This window comes from Schistocerca nitens, chromosome 4 (genome assembly GCF_023898315.1).
Source record: "Schistocerca nitens isolate TAMUIC-IGC-003100 chromosome 4, iqSchNite1.1, whole genome shotgun sequence".
NCBI lineage: Eukaryota > Metazoa > Arthropoda > Insecta > Orthoptera > Acrididae > Schistocerca > Schistocerca nitens.
The window spans coordinates 23,663,206-23,690,344 of record NC_064617.1 but is presented as its reverse complement, the minus strand read 5'-3'; the positions used below and the strand labels follow the sequence as shown (position 1 = coordinate 23,690,344).

At 45.5% G+C, this 27,139-nt stretch overlaps 1 protein-coding gene across 1 annotated transcript in view; it reads left to right on the top strand.

The window, feature by feature from the left end:
* The first annotated feature begins 1,066 nt into the window (after nucleotides 1-1,066).
* The window catches only part of LOC126251896 (collagen alpha-1(I) chain-like), a 1,054,386-nt gene continuing 1,028,313 nt past the window's right edge, over nucleotides 1,067-27,139 (top strand). The window contains exons 1-2 of the mRNA XM_049952611.1: nucleotides 1,067-1,330; nucleotides 10,765-11,046. Coding sequence (XP_049808568.1) covers nucleotides 1,208-1,330; nucleotides 10,765-11,046 — 405 coding nt within the window. The 5' untranslated portion in view covers nucleotides 1,067-1,207. The remainder of the gene's footprint in view (nucleotides 1,331-10,764; nucleotides 11,047-27,139) is intronic.

The window sequence follows — 27,139 nt, the reverse complement described above, 5'->3', positions numbered from 1 at the left end:
CTGCAACATCTCCTTAATGTATATTAACATGTCGATCACCGAGCTGAGCGCTACGCAGCGACCCAGTACACATCTAACTGCAAGTCTAACTGCGAGTGCCTTGTTGCTATCAAAGCTGGCGTATTTAAAGGAAGCACGAGCGACGTCCTGACGTCATGCTCGTTTGTTATGAATACATTCGTTCCACTTATACTGCTGATTTATCTGTCGTACTCGCCCCTTAGGTGTTCTTGTGACAGAGTTACGTGTTGTTACGGTAGACTTATGCGAAGTTGTGAAATGCAGTACAGCTGACGCTATACCTCTGTCTTACACTCTGCGGAAGTCTCCGTCTGACACAAACCCGCGTGCTGAGCAATTCTCTCTCACCTGTTGTGTGTAACCAGGCCATTACCCCTGCGTGACGACACATTCCGATAAATGCACAATCCTCTTACCTCTTGGCTAACCTACTGCCTCTGGCTCTCGGCATAGGCAACGAAACTTTGACAATATTCCACGTTTCCAATTCTTTCCTATTCCGCGACACTACAGAGCTACCTGGACACGCTCCAGAGCACGGTTTTAGTCAGCCAGCAGGTTTTCGAAAACAGCGCGTACTCCGCTGCAAAGCGAAATATCCGTTTTCAGTGCCAATTGTCTCGTTTCCTTTGTTGCTAAGACAAGGAATTACACCTATCCCATACGTAACTGAAGTTAGTTGTTTGACTACCTCAGTAATAAGTTTTTCCAGCGCAAATATTTGTTAATATACGTGCGAATGAATATGTTCTGACGACTCTTTCATCTTTCTTTCTTTGAAAAGCATTGCATATATTTCCTTTATTGCTTTTTCTCTAGCTCCATTACATAACTTTTGAGTTGTATGGAAAAAGTGCTAATTGTCCTCGATGTATGTTAAGTGCAATGTCATTCCCGTATTTAAGGATTGAAGCAGTCGCAAGACAGAGCCCAGTGGGACTGCGACTTCTCCCCTCGCTCCTTCGCCACGCCTCCAGCACGACGTCGCCACGTGCTCCTCCAGCGCCGCTGACGCGCCGTCTCTCTCTGTCTGTCCGCAGACTCGTTCCAGGAGCACGACATCCTCCAGGCCATCAAGATCCCGTTCCAGGACCAGAAGACGCAGTTCTTCGACAACGGGCTGGACGGCTTCCCCGCGTTCGGCCTGCGGCCCGGATCCGAGATAAAGTCGCCGTACCGGCTGTTCATGCCGGAGAAGCTGTACCCCGAGTTCTCGGTCGTGGCGACGGTGCGGCCCAACACGCGCGACGGCGGGTTCCTCTTCGCCGTCGTCAACCCGCTGGACACGGTCGTCCAGCTGGGCGTCCAGGTGAGTCCAGTCTTCTTCAACACCGTGCTGCTTCCTTACGATCGCTACTGGTGCGAGTATAAGGTTTCATCTCGTTTACCAATAGGCTATGCCAGTACTGGGCGCTTTCTATCGTATTCCTTTTACGTATTACGTGACAGAAAATGACATACTATACGTATGTCTGTCTGTGCCCTAATATTTCTTTGTCTTATCCTCTGGATACCAACGCGGATTGTACAATGGAGTCAGTGCAGTTAACACACACTCTCACTCGAACCCCGGCACCCTACATTTCCCCGCGTGGACGTCGCCGGTTACACTGTCGTATCGACAGAGCAGAGGCTGGGAGCAGCCGCACACGGCTCGCGAGCTGGACTCGGGTCGCGGCAGCTGGTCTGGTCGGCAGTGGCGGTGCGGTGGCGAGAGACTCGCGGCTCCAGTACAGACGCCCACGGACGAGTTGACCCGAGCACGCTCGTAGCGGAAGGGAAGTGGGTCTGATACAGCCTAACAGAGACGTTACTTAAAGGGGGTAGGACACCGAACGGGCCGACTTGGAGCAGGAGAGGCACCACAGGACATTTTAATTTCCACTGGCTGTACTTTTACAAGTAAATTCATAACACTTTGTCAGCATGACCAAGAAGGATTTAGGATTCACACTCGTAGCAGCGGAAGTTCAAAAACATAACAAAATAATTTTTTTTAACATGTGAAATTTCATCACTTTTTCACTTACTATTGGCTGCATTTGTTGCTATAGGTACACTTTTCTTCATAAGTAAGAGAGACTGTTCGATGAATTTTGCACAGATTGGGACCTTTATGTTAAGTCGATGTGAAAACTGCAGAGATATACCGCGGCTCGCAACGCACGTTAAGTTGTTGTTCCCCCTGTATATGGCTGAGGAAGTCAGTTGAAAGGCCGGAGGAAGGCTACGGCATACCACCTCCAACAGCACCACGCCCACTAGGGCACCGTGGTGTTCACAACGATCTCGGATTGGCGACTGCTTTACTTCGATAGAAGTGAGACAAGTGAATGTAAACAAGACGCAAAGCGACGGACATCGATCTGTTTTGATAATCTCAGCACTGTGCAGCCGCACTGAAGTGGCCGCCCGTCAACAGCCCGAACAGCCGCTCTCTACAGCGCCGGCCGCTGCGAGCCGTGCAGAGGGGGAGAGTCAGCGAGCTTCTGGGAGGCATCGACGCGGATGTGGGACCAGGCCGTGGTCACGTGGCTTACGGTTCTCGGCTGAGTGAGCATGGCTCGTGCAGCCCGATCGAGATAGTCGCATATACTCGTATTGGCTTTAAATCGGGGAAGTTTGGTGGCCGAGGGAGTACAGCAAGCTCTTAGAATCAAGCACGTACTCTCCGAACTGTGTGGTATGCCGCATTGTCCTGCTGGTAGATACCATGGTGCTGAGGAAAACAAACTCTATGCAGGGATAGATATAGTCCCCAAAGATAGATTCATGCGGGTGCTGCTCCATTTTGCCTTCTTGGCTGGATGCAGGTAATGCCACGGAAACGTTCCCCAGACCATGAGGCTGCCTCCTTGTTCACTTTGAGACGTTTCACGCTGTAGACGCCAACGGTTATCTGTCACAGGGGGCATAAAACGTGACTGATTTGGAAACGCCTCTCACTGGATGACCAGTTCCGGTACTGGCTGCAAGCTGCAGCTTTCGTCTCCGATGAACGGCAGTCAGCACCGGGGCGCGAACCGGCCGCCTGCTGCCGAGGACTATACGCAGCAACGTTCGCTCAGGTGACATTGCTGGTAAGTCCCTCGGTTCACTTGGCCGGTCAGTTTCTCAACAGTTGCACGTCTGTTCACTCGTACACATTTGCGCAGCCGTCGTTCACACCTGTCTTCTACGGGCGGCGGTTCATCCCTCGCCGCCCGTTTCGGATAGTGCCATTTTGCCACAAAAGTATGCTGTAACCGTGGCAGCATTCTAACAGTTTACAAACTTAGTACTTTCAGAAATTGTTCCACCCTAGATCCGAAAGCTAGTGATCAAGCCCTTTGGGACGTAAGATACGCTGAAGCGCCAAAGAGACTGGTACAGACATGCGTATTCAAATACAGAGATACGTAAACAGGCAAAACACGGCACTGCGGTCGGCAACGCCTGTATAAGACGACAAGGGTCTATGTAGGCGCGCAAGATTTAAGTGAGTCTGGACGTGGTGTTCCAGTCACCGGGAGAGCGATAGGACACAGCGTCTCCGAGGTAGCCATGAAGTGGCGATTTTCCCGCACGACCGTTTCACGAGTGTACTGTGAATATCAGGAACCTGGCCAAACATCAAATCTCCGCCATCGCTGCGACCGGAAAAAGATCCTGCAACATCGGGACCAAAGACGACTGAAGAGAATCGTTCTATTTGACAGAAGTGCAACCCTTCAGCAAACTGCTGCAGATAGCAATGCTGGGCTATCAACAAGTGTCAGCGTGCGAACCACTCCACGAAACATCATCGGCATGGCCTTTCGGAGCCGAAGCCTCACTCGTATACTCTAGATGAATGCGCGACACGAGCTTTACGCATTGTCTGTCAGTCAACACCACCTTTGGACTGTTGATTAAAGGAAACATGTTGCCTGGACGGACGAGTCTCGTTTCAAATTGTATCGAGCAGATTGACTCGTACAGGTATGGAGACAACATCATGAATCCACGGATCCTACATGTCAGCAGCAGTTCAAACTGGTGGAGGCTCTGTAATGGTGTGGGGCGTGTGCAGTTGGAGTGGTATGTGACCCTTAATAAGTCTATATAAGACTCTGACAGCTGACACGTACGAAAGCTTTCTGTCTGATCACCTGCTTCCATTTATGTCCATTGTACATTCCGACGGACTTGGACAATTCTAGCAGGTAAATGCAACATCCCACATATCCAATATTGCTACAGAGTGGCTCCAGGAACACTCTCCTGAGTTTAAAACACTTCCGCCGGTCACCAAACTCCCCAGACTTGAACATTGTTTAGCATATCTGGTATGTGTTACAACATGCTGAACAGAAGAGATCTCCACCCGTTCGTATTGGCCTTTATGGACACCCCTGGAAGATTCATGGTGTTACTTGCTTCCAACCCTACTTTAGGTAGTAGTCGAGTCCATGCCACGTCATGTTGCGTGTACCAGTTTTTTTTCCCTCTCTTCACTGTAAATCGATCTGTTTGCGCATTACGACATTGACTGCACTGCTTTCCGCATACCCCCACATACTGCGTGTCCTCCTTTCCACTGCTAGTGCTGCCACCTGCGACCTGCCAGTGGTTAAGGCACGTCTACATCAAACACTAACGCGAATTCTTTACAGACGAATGGAAAAACTGGTAGAAGCGGACCTCGGGGAAGATCAGTTTGGATTCCGTAGAAATGTTGGAACACGTGAGGCAATACTAACCCTACGACGTATCTTAGAAGAAAGATTAAGAAAAGGCAAACCTACGTTTCTAGCATTTGTAGACTTAGAGAAAGCTTTCGACAATGTTAACTGGAATACTCTCTTTCAAATTCTGAAGGTGGCAGGGGTAAAATACAGGGAGCGAAAGGCTATTTACAATTTGTACAGAAACCAGATGGCAGTTACAAGAGTCGAGGGGCATGAAAGGGAAGCAGTGGTTGGGAAAGGAGTGAGACAGGGTTGTAGCCTCTCCCCGATGTTATTCAATCTGTATATTGAGCAAGCAGTAAAGGAAACAAGAGAAAAATTCGGAGTAGGTATTAAAATCCATGGAGAAGAAGTAAAAACTTTGAGGTTCGCCGATGACATTGTAATTCTGTCAGAGACAGCAAAGGACTTGGAAGAGCAGTTGAACGGAATGGACAGTGTCTTGAAAGGAGGATATAAGATGAACATCAACAAAAGCAAAACGAGGATAATGGAATGTAGTCAAATTAAATCGGGTGATGCTGAGGGAATTAGATTAGGAAATGAGACACTTAAAGTAGTAAAGGAGTTTTGCTATTTGGGGAGCAAAATAACTGATGATGGTCGAATTAGAGAGGATATAAAATGTAGTCTGGCAATGGCAAGGAAATCGTTTCTGAAGAAGAGAAATTTGTTAACATCGAGTATAGATTTAAGTGTCAGGAAGTCGTTTCTGAAAGTATTTGTATGGAGTGTAGCCATGTATGGAAGTGAAACATGGACGATAACTAGTATGGACAAGAAGAGAATAGAAGCTTTCGAAATGTGGTGCTACAGAAGAATGCTGAAGATTAGATGGGTAGATCACATAACTAATGAGGAGGCATTGAATAGAATTGGGGTGAAGAGGAGTTTGTGGCACAACTTGACATAAAGAAGGGATCGGTCGGTAGGACATGTTCTGAGGCCTCAAGGGATCACCAATTTAGTATTGGGGGCAGCGTGGAGGGTAAAAATCGTAGAGGGAGACCAAGAGATGAATACACTAAGCAGATTCAGAAGGATGTAGGTTGCAGTAGGTACTGGGAGATGAAGAAACTTGCACAGGATAGAGTAGCATGGAGAGCTGCATCAAACCAGTCTCAGGACTGAAGACAACAACAACAACAACAACATCAAACACAGCTGGTGGTCACATTAACGTGACTTGACTGTGTATAATAGGTGTCATAACAAATTCTCACTATAGCTGGTTGCAAGAGTGAGAAAGGGAAACTTCAGGGACATCCGAACCATTGGCTAGGGAACCTCCTTCATGTGAAATTAAATGGCGCAAATTCGTAGTAAAATTTAGGAGCCAGCAGCTTGCAATTACTCCAACTAAAACCGACCCAACTTATTACGGGTCTGTGCAGTGTAATGTACATCCCGTGTGTTAACTTTGGTAGAACGCGCCCATTCATCGCCATAGCACTGTGACGACCGAGTCGTGGGTGTCGCAGAGTCTCACGAACAGAACAGCGCGAGCAGAGTGGGAGGGCGCCGCGTCGTGGCTCACGCCGGCGAACAGCTCTCAAGGCTCAGCTGTACCCTACAATCCCTCCCACTACCTTCTTATGAGGGCCATCCAATAATTAAACAAAAATCCAGCTGTACAGCAAACGTGGTATACCAAATCAGTAAACTTTTTTGTCCGTTTTTCCCTTCAATCTTCAACCTGTTCTTGGCAATCGTACCATTTCTTACGATTCTTATTATCTTCTCAGTGTAGAGTTTCTTACCTTGATCCGGTAACCGATTGACTTTTCCTTGCTATTAAACTTGGTGCCACGAAAAGCTTCTTTCACCGAGCCTAACAGATAAAACTCCGTTAGAGCAAGGTCAGGTCTGTAAGGACCATGAGATACGAGCTCCTAGTCCACTTTGGCAATAGTTTCCAGCGTCCGTTGTGGCGTAATAGCGTTGTCTTTTGAGAAGAAGCACGCCATCTCGGGTGTATCCTCTTCATCAAAGGCTTCGCTTCGTTCTCAGTACAGTGAGTAATACAGACTGTTGATAGTGCATTTCCCCTCCAAAAGTCACCGAATATGGGACCACTGGCATCGCAAAATACGGTTCACGTGACCTTACGAGTTGATGGTTGCGTTTTGAATTTATTACTGACAGGCCATTCACAGTGTTATCATTCCACGCTCTGACGCTTGGTTCAAAATTATGTATCGAAGATTCCTCACTGGTTAAGCTACTGTACAAAAATGCATCACATTCGCCGATGAAACGAATTTTGAGTTTCGTTGAAATGCGATATCACTGTTCTTTGTGGTGAACCCGTCTTGCTCGAGTCTTACTGAAATTCAGTTTGTTTTCCGTTACTAGATGAGTGGTGTGAAGACCTAATTGACGTTTTTCGACAACTGCGAGTGGTCGGCCGTGTGGCCTACCTGAGCCAACACGGGCTCGCAACGCCGACATCGCTCGTCGGTTGCGGTTTCGCGGACACTTTCATACTTTTTCATCTCCACGTAAAAACTTGCACGATTCATGTAACTACTGTCGCATTGTTTCTTCGTCCGAGAGAATATTTATGACTGTAACACTATCTCCCAAAGTGAAAACTGAATCACAAAACTCTGTTCTTTAAAAAAAGTGGTTCAAATGGCTCTGAGCACTATGGGACTTAACTTCTGAGGTCATCAGTCCCCTAGAACTCAGAACTACTTAAACCTAACTAACCTAAGGACATCACACACATCCATGCCCGAGGCAGGATTCGAACCTGCGACCGCAGCGGTCCCGCGGTTCAAGACTGTAGCACCTAGAACCGCTCGGCCACCCCGGCCGGCTCGTTAAAGGCTGTCTCCAACTAAATGAAAACAGTATAAATTCCTCCTCTTCTTTCAATCTATAGTTCTCAACAGCCCAGTTGCATCTCTTGCACCGCTTCCTCTTCTAAATCTGTACTGTTCCTCTGCAACACTTTTTTTCAGTCTTCCGTGAAGTCTTCCACACAGTGTCGGAAAATTCTTTTCAAACCTTCCGGGATTTGTAGAGGGGCGTGAGTACATAATATTTTGAACAGGAACTCATGTCCGTAAACGTACCGTTTCCGTGCTACAGCTGTTTGAAAACATGTCTGCTGCTCTAGGCATGCGGCAGAGTAGTCACGGTGGCGGGCGGTTACGTCGGATCGGTTGATTTCATTTGACGTGTACGCTACCTCCCTGACGAGTCTGGAACCGCGCTCACGTGTCGCTGAGTGCTGCAACAATACGGTCGAGTACACGTTTGCAGAATGTGACGACACGATCCTTCTGAATGGCGAAGCCCACGGCGGGAGAGCTGCTCCTCTCCTTTGGCAAGATCGTTCTGCATGACGTCCTACTCCTTCGAATACCCTTCTCGCCAGAATTACTCAACGACTTCGAGGAAGGGTACCTTCACCGTCAGCAGACGTGACTGTCGTGCTCCAGGCAGAGGCCCGTCAACGACTGCACGAGTGAATTCTTTGGGTAAAACAAGCGACGTGTTGTGTCACGCCTTATCAGTTACCTGTAAAAGTGGTCGCCTTACCAATATGTTTCCAAATAGTTGAGTACGGAAACTGTACGTTTCAGGACGTGGGTTCCAATTCAAAATATTGTCTACTCACTCCCCTCTACAAGTTCTAGAAGTTTGTAAGGGGAATTTCCGAACATCCTGTATATATCACCCTTAGTAGAACTTTTGACGCATGAGAAGTCAAACTTGTGGTTCTAAAATCCTCACATTTCTTGGCACTGGGTTTCTTGCCAACGGTATGATTTCTGTCGAGGGAAGGTCATCCGGCTACTCACATTTCTCATACACTGCAGCGACAAAGAAAGTCGTACAGGGATGCGAGACGTGTAAACAGACAGATTACGACGCTGCGGTCGGCAACGCCTATAAAAGACAAGTATCTAGCGCAGTTCATAGATTGGTTACTGCTCCTAAAATGGCAGGTTATCAAGGTTTAAGTCAGTTTGAACGTGGTGTTGTAGTAGGCGCACAAGCGATGGGACACAGCATCTCCGACGTTGTGATGAAGTGGGGATTTTCCCGTACGACCATTTCACGAGTGTACCGTGAATATCAGGAATCCGATAAACCATTAAATCTCCGACATCGCTGCGGCCGGAAAAAGATTCTGCAAGAACGGGACCAACGATGACTGCGCTTCGAAACCCTCATACCAAGTGTCTGGTGCAGAGACGAGCGGTTGGCCGGCCAGGGGGGCGCTATTTCTCATCAGCCACCTGCCTAGGTCTTTTCTCAGATCGGAAAACTTACAGTGCCAGAACTGACGTCTGTCTCCCAAACAACGTGTGTTAACCTCTGGAGCAATCTTTATGTTACCGCCACCTCTTGGTCGCCGTTAAAGCTCACATTAAATTAAAATACAAATTTTCGCGCTCATTAAGTAATAAAAGTGTGTGCTAATTGTCAGAGCCATCGGCTTCTGCTTCTTAATTCTACGTAATTACCTCCCTCTCTCGCTGCGGCGCCACTTGTGTTCAGTCTCGAGCACCGGGCGGCAGGACCTGACAACGTCATGGTATTCGACTTTGCCGAGTTCCCGTCTGCAGTTGCCTACCGTTTGCAATACATTTTGTTCAGAGACGGGTATCCGTTTTTGGGAGACCGAGGCAAGTTGACGAGCACTTACTGTAACTTAATAATTTGTCACACGCATCTTGCGAACACTGTGCTCGGCAAGACACTGAAAACTCGGACAGTGCAGCAGCTGCCGCCAGGTCAGTGGGCCTTGTATAGGCGTCGTGCACATTGTTTGACGTGTTCCAGTTCTCGAGACATTCAACGTAAGCTCTTCAGGAATACCTGGTAAGATATTTTGCATTCTTTATCATAGACGAGTAAACAGATAATATTCGATTCGCAGCCATGCTGTATTCTCGTTAATCGTACTACAAAAGAAAAAAAATTATAAGATAGCACATTGACTGTCGCAAATTGACGACTTCGTCATCGATTGAGTGTTGGTTATATAAAGGCAGCTACAGTCGGTGATGCAGTTAATCCGTACAAAGATCGTGGGATCGAAACTTACGATCCCCTTACGTTGATGCGGTGGAAACTGCAGGTCGTGTTCTTGCGAGAGTGAGAATGTCCCCGCTTACGCCACAGCACCTAGACGGCAACGGACAGGAGACCCAAATTAATCTCCTGACGAACTTAAGAAAGATCGTACCTTCAACAAATGATATTCACATTAAGCCAGAACGTCACTGAAGTGTTTTTCGCTTTAGACCCCAGGAATGTACGAAACAACATAAAAGTCACAAAGGGAAGAGTGCTTGTGTTTTAATAATATCACCTACAAAAATGAAGTCTGTTGGTAAAGAATCGCAGATGGTGGGTCAAAAACAACAGATAAAACCTTCCAAAGAGACTTGAGTGCAATGCAGCGTCCTCTGGGCCTACTTTGACCCTCGAGGAAAAGAGTTGGAGTAGTCTTAGTGGCGCTACACCTGAGGCGATGAAGGCAGCACAATCTCTGCAGGAGCAAAACTTGTGTCTCTTTTCGTTTATCAAAAACAGTGATCTAGAGCAAAATTAGTTTTCAACACCGTAATCCTGTCATTAAATACTGTTCAGTAATTTAATTATTTATCCAGTTAACTAATGTTACATTGCAAGGTTAAGAGAGGTATTTAACTTTTATCAGGAGGCCTATTTTCATCACGCCTTATAATCAGAGCCATCTTGCCACGGTACGGAGCAACATGATACTTTTGCATTAGTTTTCAAAATTGGCAAAATAACTGTGATTCTGTTTAGAGGAAAACTTTGTATAACTAGGTAAAATACAATTTTTAGTAGATGCAAAGGAAAACTGTCTCCATAAACAAATTTATTGGATAAGGTTAATGGTTAACATCGCCAACTTGCCTCGGTATTTGGTTTTAACTGCAGCGCCTTCTGCAATATGCAGAACTTTTCGGTATTTTTATTCACGACCCATACGTGTTTCGACCTCTACGTCCCATCTTCAGTGCGTGCCGTTTGTGTTCGGCAGATCTCGGGCGCGGGCGCGGCGCAGTCGAACGTGTCGCTGGTGTACACGGACGCGTCGCTGCACTTCGTGTCCCAGACGGCGGCGAGCTTCGTGGTGCCGGCGCTGTGGGGGCGGTGGGGGCGGCTGGCGCTGCGCGTCACCGCCGACAACGTCACGCTCTTCCTCAACTGCCGCGAGCACGAGACCGCCCCCGCGCGCCGACAGCCTCTGGAGCTCGTCTTCGACTCAGCCTCGACGCTCTACGTGGGCCAGGCCGGGCCGCTCATCAAGGGCGCCTTCGACGTGAGTACCCTCCGCCACGCGCTGCGCTGCACGCGAGCGTTCTGCTGTGCGACGTGTCAGGCTGGCTCAACGTCCAGCCAGCGGACAGATCCCACAATCCCCGCCACCTTGCGCCACACTCTAAGCTACATCACGAGCAAAGTTACAACTTTACTGCGCTTTTCACTGAATGCTTACTACATCAGTATACGATACCTTGTTCTCGGTATCAGCGCACTGCCTGCAGCCAGTGTCAGAGTCAGGCTTAACCACCACATGGCTGCAGCAGTTAAGTCAGTGATCTAAAGCAGAGCAAAACTCGTACTTGTATGATCCACTAAAAATAAAAGAAAAGAAAGAAAAAAAAAAAACAACCTTAAGACGGTAGGGTAGTATAAGGAATGATGTTAGCCATAGCAAAATAACTTGCTTTTAGTAAGTGTAAGTTCGGAAAATACTTCCATTTACCAAATCCTCAACATATATTTGTGGATATTTCTTTCCGTATCTCTCTGATGATATCTGTGGCTGTATGTGACATGCCTGACACGTCATTTGTTTCTGTTTGTTTGTTTACTGTGAATTGTTGCTTGCTGTCCTAGACGTTATAGACATTAACTGCAACACTGTGCCGCAAGCAAATAGCACTTAACTTGTATTTACACTGATAAGCCAAAACATTATGACCACTGCCCACCGTGACGTTGGTTGCCGCCTGGTGGCGCTGCGAGCACGTGACGCGATAACAAAAGTACGTAAAGCGGAGCAGACACGGACGGGGGACCACCCTAGCAAAGACATGGGCTGCAAATGGGGAACTCCTTTCAGATAAGCGTCTTTGCCAGTGGGCAGATCATTATTACGCACAGCTGCTGAACGTGTATCTCGGAAACGGCGGAACAGGTCGAATGTTCACGTGCTACTATCGTGAGCATCTACGGAAAGAGGTAGAAGGACAGTGAAACTACCGCTAGCCGCCAAATGGTTGGATGTTCACGACTATTCACAGGACGTAATGTACAATAGATGGTAATCTACAGCATCTCTGCCGAAAGAGCACAGTGTTGGTGCACGTACAAGTATTTCGGGGCACACTGTTCATATACTGTATATTGTTGTGCATGGGGCTCCAAAGGAGGAGACCACTCCTATGGTTCATATGTTGGCTCAACATCGTCAACTACGATTGCAGTGGACACGGAACCAGCGGGATTCGACCGTCGATCAACGGAAACGTGCCGGCTTTTCGACTGAACCACATTTTTGCTACGCTACGTCGCTGATCGTCTCCACGAACGCCGTCATCGAGGTGAACGGCGGCTCGAAACGTGCAACCTTATGCTGTGGGAGACAGTCTCCTGCAACCCGTGGTAGTAACCGAAGACACACTGACAGCTGCTCGTCGTCTTCCCCGACGGCGATGTCAGTATTCTGCGATTCGGACAAATTCGCCTGATGCAAATCCTGTGGAACCCATCTGGGTCACCATCGGGTGCCGTCGGTGTGTACTCAAGTCGGTCCGTTATTTATGCGAATTACATGACGTCTGCGTAGACATGTAATGCCACATATCTCCATGAACCTGCCAACAAACTTTCGGGTCCCTAATACGCACAATCAGTGATGTATTTCGTTCCAAAGACAAACAAACTACCTGCTAAGCAGTGGTCATAAAGTTTCGGCTCATCAAGTGTGCTGCGTTCAGCGCGCCCTGTACCTGCACCATAAATCTCGTTAAACCGTCGAGCTGATCTGATGTAATTTTATATTTGGTGTTATTAGGGTGCACAAAAATTACACACGTGACACACAGAAATATGTGAATTTCAATCTCGCAAGGTGATCGTCCGTTCTCGTATCTACCGTGGTCACTTTTGTTTTCACTGTTTTGACATATTTCGTGTTAAACCAACTGTTAGGTAGTTCTAAATACAATTATCCTTATTGATTATAAGATTTTCAAAACAGATAGCCGATACAGCGGCTACAGCAAAATACTCTTCATTGGCCAGTAACCGGTCAATCAACCGATGCTGAGCTACCGCCTTGTGATTAGTTGCTGTTACACGATACTGATTTGTCAGTCTAGTCTTCGGTGATTGTTATGCTACTACATTATGAAATACGTCATTCGAAGTCCACACTCGTAGCATACTTCTCTAATTCACAGCAATACTGAACACAATTCATGTTGAGTAAACAGGTCAGTTTGTTTTTTTGCTTAATTGTTGTTCCACTTCTTTGCCTTATGCTGATAGGGGGCGACGAGAGGAAGATGGAGGCGGGGAATGGAGGCAGGCGGGGGTGGGGGGTGGGGTGTTTGTAGGTGGTACAAACATCCCACTCTTCAACCAAATGCGTTTGAAATACGTCCGTAAACTCGTAAGACGATAATTAAAAAGTGAAAAATTTACATTTATTTTCAAAATCACCAAACAAATGTTCTTGCTTTTAAAAAGTAAACTGATCGTGTTCCGTTTTCGAAATAAAAAATGAAATAAAATAAAAATAAAAATCATGGGCAGAAATTTCAAGATTTTAAAAAGAATCACTGCACATTGATTGAGATTTGAAGGCTTTGCAGTGTGAAATAATAGTTGAGAGAGGGAATTTTGAACATTTTGTACCGCCATAAAGTGTGAGTGCAATCGAAGTGGTCTAGTTGGATGTAACTGTGGCGATAGTTGTAGGTCGCCGGGACTTATTTTTTATGGGGAGTGGAGGGGGGGGGGGGGGGGAATGGTGGTGGTAGGAGACAGAAACGTAGTAGAGGTTGGCGTTTGCGCTGGGTCTTGGCATGTCGAGAAAAGAAGCAGGGAAAGAAGGAGAGAGCTCTAATGCGAAAAGTTATAGGGAGGGAAAGTCGGTCAAACGTATATGCTTATAGTGAATAAGAAATTCTAGGGCAAGCTAATTGAAACTGACCTATTAATGGCAAGATCATATTAAATTATTTGCGAGTATCTTCCGAGGGTAAGCAAAATAAAACGTATCCAGTGTGTGGGGTCGCGAGATAAACACGAGTTTATACAACGAATTTGTTGAAAGTGACATGTCTCATATACAGGGTGTTTCAAATGTATTTTTTACAGACTTTGGTAACAGGCTCATTACACTAAAACAACGATGCTCATATAAACATATATCCGAAAATCTTATGTTTCTGTTATTAAAGTTTACAATTTAGGTGATTGGAGCTCATCAATACATAAACTCATAACAAATTTTTAAACGCCCTTCTCTTGGTGCACTCGTCGAATCATGGACTGTCGCGTCCTTTTAAATATTCACCGACAGTTTATAACGGTTTCGTATACTTCTATGACACGACGATGAAGCGTTTCTCCTTATTTGCACGGCCACATCTTCTTATAGGTCTTAAATTGATGCTGATGTCTAGTCTGTACTGTAGCATGAAGATTTGGATCGGCCCACACGTGTTTCTTGTGGAAGGCTGTTATTTCAGCTCTTTTGAACATTGCCTCATCTCTGAACAAAACCGGATTGGCAGTTTCTGCAACAAACCGTCGACAAAAGTTCTCCCGTGATAGGTAATCGGCAGGTATAAGGCCCTGCACAAGTTGAAGACAACGTGGGTACACGAGTTACTCGTAAAGTACCTCCATGCTGAACTTGGGAATGTACCACGTCCCAGGGCCACGTGGCTCTTCTTCGACACCCCGCAGAACGTTCTCTTTATGATAAGGCATACGAGCAACCCGTGGTCTTCCTCGATCTATACTGTTATACTGTGTGGTGCTACGGATCCTGTGTCGGCAACGCGACTGGACGCACCACCAAATGTTGGATGACGTGGCTGTCTTCAGACTGGACACGCTGTCTGATACAGCCGTGCAGCCTCGTCTTCATTATTATTCGCGCGACCGTACTTAAAAATCATGTCTGGCTGCTTATTAAATGGGCACTTTCAGTTTAGTACTACCTGTAGTACATGTACACGATGGACACGTTGAAGACAGACGAATGACAAATGTGAATGAGTCACCCTGGCAACACAACGGCTTGTAGGATACACACAGTCAAACGGTGTACAGACAAGAGAAGTAGCGGAGTATATGGAAACCCACTGAATATCAACTCCCCGTAGCAACTTTCCTCGTTTGGTGTAAAGAACCTGTCCCCACAGTTTCTAACACTATTTTAGAGTCACGTGAGTAAGTATGCTGATGGCACTTGTTGATCCATAATCAAACAGGTCAACTAGTTACTGAAATAATAGCAAGAGGAATTCAGTCATGCACATTTATATTTCACAAGAATCTACGCACGTGGAGAAAAGCTGCGCGTAGAGAACGTCACATGAACCATGAAACTGTCTCAGTTACACATAGTACAGACACGACTGGCCCGCAGCGTACTGCGAAGTATAGTGTAGAAGTGATGTTACCTCCAAAGATCACAACCGAATCAATTTTAGATGACGTGACAGAAACAAGCCAACCTTTAGCCATGGAATAAGTAGAGCCGCTATTCAGAGATGTGGAACTTGGCAACAACGAGCAAGAAGACCCACTGTAGTAAGAATCCAATTCCTAATCACGAAAGAACTGAAATAACAAAAATAAGAATAATGAATATGGCATTAAACAATATCGGACATCATCGTGACGTTCTTGAAATGCACACGATGCCAGTCTCGGTTAAAAGAAGACTCCAAAGCGAGAACTAGAATTGAATCCTGAAATCCTGGAATAACTGTTCGTCTCCCCCTAGCCTACGCATCGGGCCATGAATGTCTCCAAGAACTCTTCGTTTCTGATTTACTACCGTTCTATGAAGCAAAAAATTGCGCCAAAAATACCATTGTTCCATCATGGGCAGTGATTATTTGTTGAACCATCAGAGAAGAGGAAAATTTCCACTCGAATGCACTGCTGTTCTGTTTTATGTCCCCGAGAGAAATCTACATCGTGATATTAGCGGCAAATCAGATCGCTAGGCTCGTTGTTAGAGTATAAGAGAAGAGGAAGCGCTTATGCGTTCACCTTCTACTCAGAAATGTTTTTGAAATAGTTTGACGACAACAGCGTATCGCGAGAAAGGGCACTCATTCCACGAGCTACACAGGCAAGTGACGCTGCTGGCGCCGCGGAGTCGCTCGAGGGCGTTATGTCGTCCGTCGGGAAACTGGCTTCTCCGGTTCTACTTCGAAACACTGACTCAAGATCGTGAAGTAAAATTTGTGCAATGGGTGGCGTTGTTATGGTTACACAGTTGGTAACCAGGTTGCAGCTACACGTGGAGTCAGGCGCCTACCTCTACTTCACACTGTAAGACGCAGGCCCCACCTCCCCTTGAGTACTGCACCGCCGTCGGAGAAGCAAGTGTCAGCAGGCGGAGGCGGGCCTGGGCCAACCCGCCAGTCGCGCGACGCCGGGCTGACGCGCCACTGCTTCGCTGCTGCTGATCACCGGCGTGCGGCGCTCCGACTGCACTTCTAGACCCGGCAACTGCCCTGCAAGGCAGTCTCCGTTCAACCTACAGCTGACTGCCTGACACATCTCCTCCAACCTCTCTTTCCTCTCTTTCATTGTTTCTTCGCAGTTCCATATATGAGCGTATTTTCTGTGATTTGGACTTCTCTTTAGTCCTCCTCCATTTCCTTAAAACCATTTGGTTGGGTTTTTTCGTTGCGAGGGTAGCCATAATTTTTTTTTTGTTAATGTATTTGGTTTCATTCTGAGGATGCGTCCATAAAAATCAATTCTTCTTTTCCTCATTGTGTGTCATATTTTTTCGGTGCTTTGGTAAAGGGTTTCATTTCCGATGTGAATTAGTTTGTTCAAACAAATTTCGGGCTTGCAGCCGGTCGTCGTTCAATTCATTGCACGATATTTCGACTGGGCACCTGCCACTCATCTTCGTGAGAGTCATCGAAGACTGAGGAAGAGCTGCTCTGTTCCGCAAAATGGGATCAGAATTCATGTTGACAGTCGGACCACACTTCCCAACGATAGCGCCCTCGCTAGTGGAACCGCAGAACTCAGCTTCCCTCTGCATTGCCGCTCACCGGGGCCGCTTTGGATGTGACGACGGTGTTCCGCTCTGTCCGACTGGTAGCCGCTATCGTAGATTTTCGGCCAGGCGTATTTCCACGGATTCTTTAGTAGCGGAGTCCCAAAATGATGTTGCTTCGGTGAGAATCATAGTTCTGTCATACTCCGTTGGACGCCCAGTGGAAGTACACTATTTGGCAACAGGTGCCTAGCTTGTTTCCAGAAGGCGAGTGCAACGTTCTTTCACAGTGCGTGTGCTGCGTCCTTTGTAAGCCACATCACATTGCCAAGGTATTTTGTAAATTCCGGCCTTCTTCAGTAACAAGTCGTCCTTCACTGATCCTTAAAGGTCCGCACTCTTAGATGGTGAATTGGAAGGCCAGTTCAACTTCACTTCCTTTTCTTCTCGAAAACATTGCAGCTGATCCAATCTCTATGGTATCTGAATTCCTTGACGATTTGTTTTTTGTTCTCCCACTTTAATATGTGTTGGTAGGCTTTTTATGTTTGTCATTATCTTGGTCATTTCCAAAAAGATTTTGACACTAATCAATCCAGCTATTCTTTTTTAAGTTCGAGGTTCTGTTCTCTGGCTTCTTCCCAGATCTCGTCTGATAGTGTCATATCATCTGCAAAGGCGTGACAGCTCACTTCGATGCCTTTGTTTTTTGTTCCCACTCGGAATCCACTCGGGGAGAGTCCAGTGCGGAGACTCCATCTCCTTGCCGGACACCAGTTTTTATCTCAGACGATCGGAGAGATCTCCAACGAATTTCACTTTGGAGTCTGTGTTCGTAAGGGTTTCTCTGATTAGGTTTGTGGTTTGGTGGCAACTATTCAACTGTGTGTGGATTCCTAAGGGACCAAACCGCTGAGGTCATCGGTCCCTAGACTTACACACTACTTATACTAACTTAGGCTAAGAACAACACACACACACACACACACACACACACACACACACACACACAAATACATAAATACGTTCCCGCGGGAGGACTCGAACCTGCGGTTGGAAGGGCAATGCAATCCGTGACATGGCGCCTCAAACCACGCGACCACTCAGTGAGGTGTTCTGTAGTCTAGGTTTAATTCTTTTAGTATAGAGATGAGTGACTTCCGGTCCACTGAATCGTATGCTTTCTGAAAGTCAATGAAAGTGATAACATATGCTTTTGCTCTTGATTTTTCGTAGACCATGATGTTTTTGAGGTTTAGGATATATTCTGGGCAGGATGTTGTTTTCCTGAAACCAGCTCGGTATTCTCCAACTTGAATGTCTAATTGGGGTTCCGCCCTATTTACTAGCACAAGAGAATATCTTGTACGTTATATCTAGGGGTGAGATCCCTCTGCAGTTGCTCGGGTCTTTCTTATGGAGTGGGTGGATGAGAGCCGTCTCCCATTCATCTGAGGTTTTTCCATTTATCCAAATATCTCCAGTAATGGTTTGGAGAGAATGCATGGTATTTTTCCAGAGTTCAGCTGTGGTCTGGTTTTCTCCGGAGGCTTTATAGTTTTTGAGATTTTAAATGAGCGTCTGTAGTTCCAGAGTTATCGTTGGTTACTGTTGATGTCTTAAATTCCATTTCTTCTGTGGGTTCCTCACAGTTGAAAAGGCGTCTGAAATATTCTGCCAATATTTTGCAATTATCCCTGTTTTTGTGGGCAATATTTCCGTGTTTGTCTTTGAGCTGTAGGTTCGGTGCGCTGTACTTTTTTTTTTTTTCAGAAGTCTTATAAAAGTTCACTGTATTGTTTTTCATGACGTCTTCGTTGATTTGAACAGGAAGCTAGTCTTCGTGGGCTTCCTTTATTCTCTTAATATATTTTCTCCCCAATTTTCTTATGTTGAAGAATTTTTGTCTTATGTTCATTTTTCTGTGATTACGATTGTTCTCACGCTTTTTTTTCTTAGTTCAAGGAGTCTGTCAGATTCTTCTGTGCACCAGGTATATTTTTTGCCTTTGGTTCGGCTTTACTTATTAGGATTTATTTTAAGTGATCCGAGTTCTGGTTTTGCATTTCTTCAGTTGGAAGGGAAAACTCGTTTGTGTTCATTATCTTCTCTTGATCGTATTTTCTTCTTTCGGTGTTGTTGGTTCTGTTCTTCCTATTGGGGGTGATTTTGAGTTTTATTTTAGAAAGGTAGTGATCAAAACCTGTGTCAGCTCTTATGAGAACTTTGACACCTATGTGTGTGTTCGGTAAGACCCATGTTTTCTGTTTTCGAGGTAGCTTTTTAAAGGCTGTGGATTTCAGGGTCATGTCTGCTTGGCATCACTTTAATGGTCTGAGGCCATTTAGGCTAGTATGTTATGTGCTGGGCAGCTCCCTATCGTTTTTTGTATTGTTTCTCCTTCCTTATGTGGGCAATGGAATCCCCAATAAGAGGGACACGGTGTTTTTCTGGAATTTTTTGACCAACATCATCGACTTGGTACCAAAAACGTTCCAGCCTTTCCCTCTGCTTTCTAATGACTTCATTTAGGGGTGCATGTGCATTCACGATGGTGTATACTATATTAGCAGATTTGAAGGTGAGTGTGGAGAGTCTGTGAGTTTCAGACAATGGAGTCTATTATGAAGCCAGTTCCAAAGTGCCGTCTGCTTTTCATAATTTTTTGCCTATCTTTCCTTTATGTATTCTGGAGGCATCAGAATTAAAATTTTTTTCACCCATAAATCTGGTTTCTTGCAGGGCCGTAACAAGAATTTTATGGTTCTTGAAGGTTTCTGTAAGATGTTATAATATTCCAGTTATTAGAAGAGAATTTACGTTGTGTGTAGCTATGTAACTTGGTTTTCTATACTTCGTCTTTCTTGAGGTTACGAGACGCTCCGACTCATCTCTGTGTAATGCTGCAGACTCCCCAGATCCGTCTGTGTCGTTGCCCACTCTGGTAATTTTTGTCACATTAACTCTTCCATAGCCGGCCGGTGTAGCCGTGCGGTTATGGGCGCTTCAGTCTGGAACCGCGTGACCGCTACGGTCGCAGGTTCGAATCCTGCCTCGGGCATGGATGTGTATGATGTCCTTAGGTTAGTTAGGTTTAAGTAGTTCTAAGTTCTAGGGGACTGATGACCACAGATGTTAAGTCCCATAGTGCTCAGAGCCATTTGAACCATTTTTTAACTCTTCCATAATTGATAATATTATATTTGGGGTGGCTCTTATTGTGAGAGCCACTGGTTTACAGCCACGTTGTCAGCTCTGGAGGATTTTCTCATCCGATCCTAAAGTGCGGAACAGACGCTGACCAAAGGTGGCCCAGTCTGCAGACAGCTGCCTGCCTTTGCATTTTGATTTCTGTGATGGTTCGCGGGTGGTATTTTGTTTCCCACCTACCTCGCATATCTGCAGAGCCATGCCCAACCAGCTATCTGGGGACGCGCCCAGCATGGGACTAGGAACTCCCCTCCCCCACTCCGGGACGCTCAAGCCTATTGCAAGTTTTATTTTTATTTCTGCTTAAAATGTTTACACGTTTTACCAATACTTGAGATTAGAGACTAGCTGTAATTCTGTTTTCTGCTTCGTGATTTTCCTCCATAAATCTTTACAAATGTTCTTCTCTTTAGTAAACGACTGAATCCGCTGTGTCCAGTATTAGTTGGTCGCCCCTTCTTCTCTTTTTCCATCAGGTATTCGGTCCACTGCAGAATTTTGCATGACACTTTCAGACTGCATCCGTTTACATGACGCCACCATTGTTATTATCGTGGTAAACTATCAATAACTGAATTTTGAAAATTTATTGTACTTGTGATTACTTCGTCTGTAGCTTTTTCTTTTCACAATATCATTGTCGAATACCTCCAGAAATCCATACCTGCCGCGTGTAATTTGGATTTGGTTAGCAATTGCAACATTACCGCCGCATAATAACTCTTGTTGATGTAAAGCACCGTATGTTTCGCTTTGAAGATCGCAACTGTATATAAAAACTGATGGCATAAAACAACACACACCCGAGTGAAAACATCCAAGTTCGTTCTTAAAAACGTGGAACACATATATAACACACTCGTTCCACTGTCTGCCTTCATACTCGAGCAGTGACTACCAAAATGCGGCCAAGAAAGCGGCCATGTCTACTTGTGGTCGCAGATTTCGTACAAATTTGTGATATACGCAGGGCATGCGGGGATTGCCAGAAATGAAGTGGGGTCTCCAGGTGCCCAAACGCTTAGAAAAACAGCATCTTTGGCGTGGGCATGAACTATTTATCTAAGTGTGATTTGCAGACAGTGATTTGCGCTGTAGGAAGAATACAGAACGCTATTCCGGTGGGCCGTGAGATCGAATCTGTGTGTGTAAACTACTTTTATTTTCAGTTTTTACGTTACTTCATGGAAAATAAACTGAAGTAACGTTCGATGTACTATGTTCACTATAATATCCATAAAAGACATGAAGAGCAAGGGCAGAGGAAAATTTTCGATTGCAAATAAACTTTCCGGAAACTATTGTAAGATGTAAACGAGAGCTTCGTATATACAGTTACATAGTTGTGTTTTACTGTTATATTTTACAGCTTATGACTGCTACGTGCTGATGTGATATTCACGAAAAAAAGGGTTGCAGAAATTTTCTCGGCGTCTTCCAGAAGTAGCAAATACCACATTTTTACAGTTACTTGGATGTTTAAAAATTCTGTACCAAAATACATGATATACATAGATTCCCTGTCGTCGTAATTTTTGAAAATAAGCGATACGTACCGAAATCCAGGACGCTTGCATTACATTCCTTTCTTGGAAAAGCTATTTGCAGAGTCCTAGTGGACGATTAAGTGCAATAGCTTTTTGAATACTTGAAAAACATATAGCGCTGTAAGAGTGGAACTGTCAAACTGCTGTAACGTTGTAAGTAACATTTTATTTTCAACATCTTGACATAATTTACGATCTTATTAAAGCACTGACATTTATAAAACAGTACACTAACGACGTAATTGGACGTTATATCAATCTAGGCGTACTTGAAAATGGCGATAAAGCCGAAACAGTCTGTCGTAAATAAATATTACTTACAATGAGCAACTGTTTGGTATATCAACTCTAAAAATCATGAACTGCAATATCTTCCTCGTAATTTATTTGTAATCCAAAATTTTCCTTTGCCTTTCGTTTTCACGGGTTGTATGAAAATATTAATAAATACAGCACACTGAGCATTATTTCGGTTTATAGTCAGTATAAGTAACGTAGAAACTGAGAACAAGTTTCTATAGAGGGTCTAGACCTCACGACCATCTGATTACCGACTTGTACTCTTCTCGCAGCAGACAACGCTGCCATAATGGCTCAGACCTCGCATGGGCCCCGCCGAAAGTGGTATTCCTTCTACACGCCTGACGCTCTGGCGCTCTCATTCCCTGCAGGTACCGCAGGTCTGGACGAACTCGGTGATGACTAGAGGCGCTCCCCTTGTGAGTGCCATGACAGTAAAACAGACTTTTAGTTAGCCTCCTCCACAAATTTTGTGATGGATCCAGTTTCAGCTGTTCGAAATTGTAATCCGTAGGTATTTAGCAGTACAACCTTTTAATCTGTGTGGTTTATCGTGTAACTTAAAGTTAACAGATTTTCTTTGTCCGTGCTCGTGGATTCGCCGCTCATCGTTTAGGGCCAGTCACTAGTTTCCGCATCATGCTTAGACCTTATGTAAGTCGTTTTGTATTTAGTTTTCATCTTCTGGTGACTACTTGACGGTAAACGACATCATCATTTGCAAACCATCTAAGACAAGTGCTGAGATAGTCCCCTAAATCCTTCACATAGAGTTCCTTGGGGAACCCTCGTATATCACTTCTGCTTCATTCGATGACTTCCCGTCAATTACTACGGACGGTGACCTTTCTGGGAGGAAATAACGAATCTCGTCGCACAACCGAGACAGTACTCCACAGGCACGGTATTTGATTATAAACCGCTTATGAGGAACGGCGACAAAAGCGAACGTCTTGTTGTGCAGAGTGTTTTCCTTCTTCGTGCATCTTTCCTGTGCCCCTCGTTTCATTAGTTCCGGAATGTCATTATTTTCAATAGTAACTACGGAAACGTCCCCTTATAAAAATTAATGAATTACTGTGCTGATAAACCTCTTACATTATTTGATTTTCAAACAGCTGAGCAGAACTGAACGTATTCAGACATTTCGCTCTTTACCTATTCTGATCAACACTAAACTGACACACAATATTTTTAGCGCAACGCAGTCTGACTTTCAATAACCCCTACAAAAGAATGGCCCTAACTAACATTAACCTATACCTTTCACAACTCACTTGCCTCACAAAAATCTTCGTTACTCGAACTACTGCAATACAGCGAGCGCCACTACTGCCAGCTAAATAAAAGATTCTAACTACTGAAGGCACTCACTACTGATAGGCATAGTTAGCAAATGAAAGATTTTGATAGAGAACAAACAATGTATTTACCTTAATAGTGTTCAAAAGTCATAATATATATAGCAGTTCATGACATCCAGTCTTGCAAATTTACTACTGTCTGATGGACACACGCACAACGCTACGCGTTGTTCACATCTAACTGCCCACTACAATAGAGAATTTTTCAAGAATGCAAATGAGTGACAGACTACACACAGCACAGCCAGTGATTTTCATACAGAGCGCTACTTGGCGTTACCAATATAAAAGCCTAAGCAGCCTACTTACACTACCCTTGTTTCTGATTCAATTCTTCATCGACGCAGACATTTTAAAAAATTCGTCGACACGTGCCTGTGTAAAATTTTCCCGGACTTCTAACCGGCCATTGGTGGTTGAAAGCGTGCAAGTATCTTCACGTACGAGTTTTCTGTGTACATTGTGAGTGTCACATCCACGAGGGTTCGGCGGACGAGGACGTAAGACAGCGGCTCTCGAGTATCTGGCGCGGATGCTGCTGTGGAGCCGTGGAAGATGTGATAACGGAACGTGTTCAATGAAAGCGGTAGGAGAAGGCGCTTTGCTCATAGCCGGCCTGCGCCCACTCCGAGACACGGTATAATGGGGGACGCAGAGGGCAGGAGGCAGCAACACGCTGTCCGCTGGCTGGGTGTGGGGAGCGACGCGCCCAAACAATGGCGCGTGATGAATGGCGCCACCCTGTACTGTACTGTACTGTACCAAGACAAGGAACGGCCCGCTGTGTGGGCCACAGCACACCTCCGACACGTGCTGCCTGCCTGCCGTCTCTCCTCGCCCAGAGCGCGTCCTAACGCAGTTACGAGCCACTAAACGATCGCCGTCGTTTGTCATCTCGTGTTCGTACAACCGTACAAAAACTGTCCACTAACAAGGGAACCTCCCCATCGCACCCCACTCAGATTTAGTTATAAGTTGGCACAGTGGACAGGCCTTGAAAACCTGAACACAGACCAATCGAGAAAACAGGAAGAAGTTGTGTGGAACTATGAAAAAAATAAGCAAAATATACAAACTGAGTAGTCCATGCGCAACATAGGCAACATCAAGGATAGTGTGAGCTCAGGAGTGCCGTGGTTCCGTGGTTAGTGTGAGCAGCTGCGGAACGAGAGGTTAGGTTCAAGTCTTCCGTCGAGTGAAAATTTTACTTTCTTTATTTTCGCAAAGTTTTGACCTGTCCGTTCGTTCATTGACGTCTCTGTTCACTGTAATAAGTTCAGTGTCTGTGTTTTGCGACCGCACCGCAAAACCGTGCGATTAGTAGACGAAAGGACGTGCCTCTCCAATGGGAACCGAAAACATTTGATCGCAAGGTCATGGGTCAACCGATTCCTCCACAGGAAAACACGTCTGATATATTGTATACGATACTGGTGACGGCATGTGCGTCACATGACAGGAATATGTTGTCGACCCACCTAACTTGTACACTTGGCGAATGGGTAAAAAGATTCTTCTACCTTGCCCGATTTAGGTTTTCTTGTGGATGTGATATTCACTGCCAAAAAAGTGATGAAAATATAAGAGTTTGTCACATAAACTACAACAAATGAATGCAACAGTTTCACAGTCGCACACTTTTCCCTGTGCTCTGTCAAAACAGATGTTTTTAACGTTTTCATATTTTTCCGTGTGTAGACCGTCAAACCCTGCATATGTCCAAGCAAATCTGAACATGTCCTGGAATTTTGGAGAGCGAAGTTGATTATGTGTGAATGCCTGTTCTCTGATAATTGTCTGTAAATTAAAAATCTTTTCACTCGAGGGAAGACTTGAACCAAGGACCTCTCGTTCCGCAGCTGCTCACGGTGGCCACGGGACCACGGCGCTCCTATGCTCACACTATCCTTGATGTTGCCTATCTTGAACATGGACTACTCAGTTTGTATATTTTGCTTATTTTTTTATAGTTCCACACAACTTCTTCCTGTTTTCTCGATTGATCGGAGTTCTGTTTTTCAAGGCCTATCCACTGTGCCAACTTATAACTAAATCTGAGGGGGGTGCGATGGGGAGGTTCCCTCGTAAGAAGCGTGAGCGCGTGCACAGAATTTGTTCCTGCAATGTGAGGAGGAATTTCCCGTACGGTGCCTTTGCGTGAAAAGTTTCTTGTTCTTCTTACTGCTCCGTGAGTAGCCTAGGATAATGCAGTAAGTGTATAAAGCTCGCTGTTTACAGCAAACTCGTGCATCTCATCATAAAATGTTGGTCAGTAAGGTAGGACCTAACCAAACTCGCAAGGGCGAAAGTATACCATAGTAGAAGCAGCAACGGTCCAGTAAATGCGGGTGGTAATTGCGAAGGCGTGGTTACAAGCCGCCACTGACTGTGTAGTCCTAATATTAATTTGCTTCCGATATAATGATTTTTATCGAGACTGTGAGACGCTGACAGGTGCTGATAACCCGAGCAGGGCCCGTACCTTCTGTTCGAAGATTCTTTGACATCAGCCTTCGTAACTTTCCTCTCAACAGCACTCTCGTCGACACGGCTGAAAGAGGGCAGCTGCGAGTCGTCTTGCCAAGAATTACATGATGACCTTGGTGTGCTTGGAAGAACTGGTAACACTACACAGAGGAGTGTAACGTTGCATCCAAGTCTGACGATGACACGTAGACACATCTCCTGTAACACGGACGAGTGTACAGTAAATCGTAACGTGCGACGTGCTCAAGTAATAGTGTACTTCTTAAGGCAAGCCTTCTGTGAAATTCGAGCGCAGCGAGAAGGGGAGTCGGTCGGGAAGTTCACACTTGTACCAGCTCGAGGCTACACGTCACGCTAACATCCTGGGAGCTCCTTACCTCGCGGTTATCTCGCAGACAGCTTGTTAGCGGAGAGACTTTTACTCGTGTCACTTACCACTATTAAATACGATATCCAGTGCATACTTCAATGAATTTCTCAGTGGCTTTACCTTCACTGTTCGTCATATTGTCAAATGAACATACTGTCTCCCAAACAAATGACACTACTAACATGAGTTTTATCTCGAAGTGGATAAATACAATGTAACGTCTATAACAAATCCAAATAACAGAAAAATGGTTCAAATGGCTCTGAGCACTATGGGACTTAACTTCTGAGGTCATCAGTCCCCGTAGCGACCGCGCGGTTCCAGACTGTATCTCCAAATAACACTATAGTATTTGATTACAAGTGATACAGTTTAAATATTTTACGGTACCAGTCACAAGCGGTGTGGAATAGGATGAGGATGTATAATCTGTAATAGGTAAGACAAACGGAAAACTTACATTTGCCGGCCGCGGTGGTCTCGCGGTTCTAGGCGCGCAGTCCGGAACCGTGCGACTGCTACGGTCGCAGGTTCGAATCCTGCCTCGGGCATGGATGTGTGTTGATGTCCTTAGGTTAGTTAGGTTTAAGTCGTTCTAAGTTCTAGGGGACTGATGACCACAGCAGTTGAGTCCCATAGTGCTCAGAGCCATGTGAACCATTTTTGAAAACTTAAATTTGTTCGAAGGTTTGCGAGAGAGAGTGAGGTGCATCTGCAAAGCCAACTGCAGAACAGGCTTTAGAGCGACCAGTTCTGTCGCCTCTATCAAATGGCCGTGACAACACGCAGGCGGAGAACTCAGTGCCGCAGTCGTGCCATCTCAGCGCGGGGTTACAGCTTCCCCTCAGTTCAACAGAGGT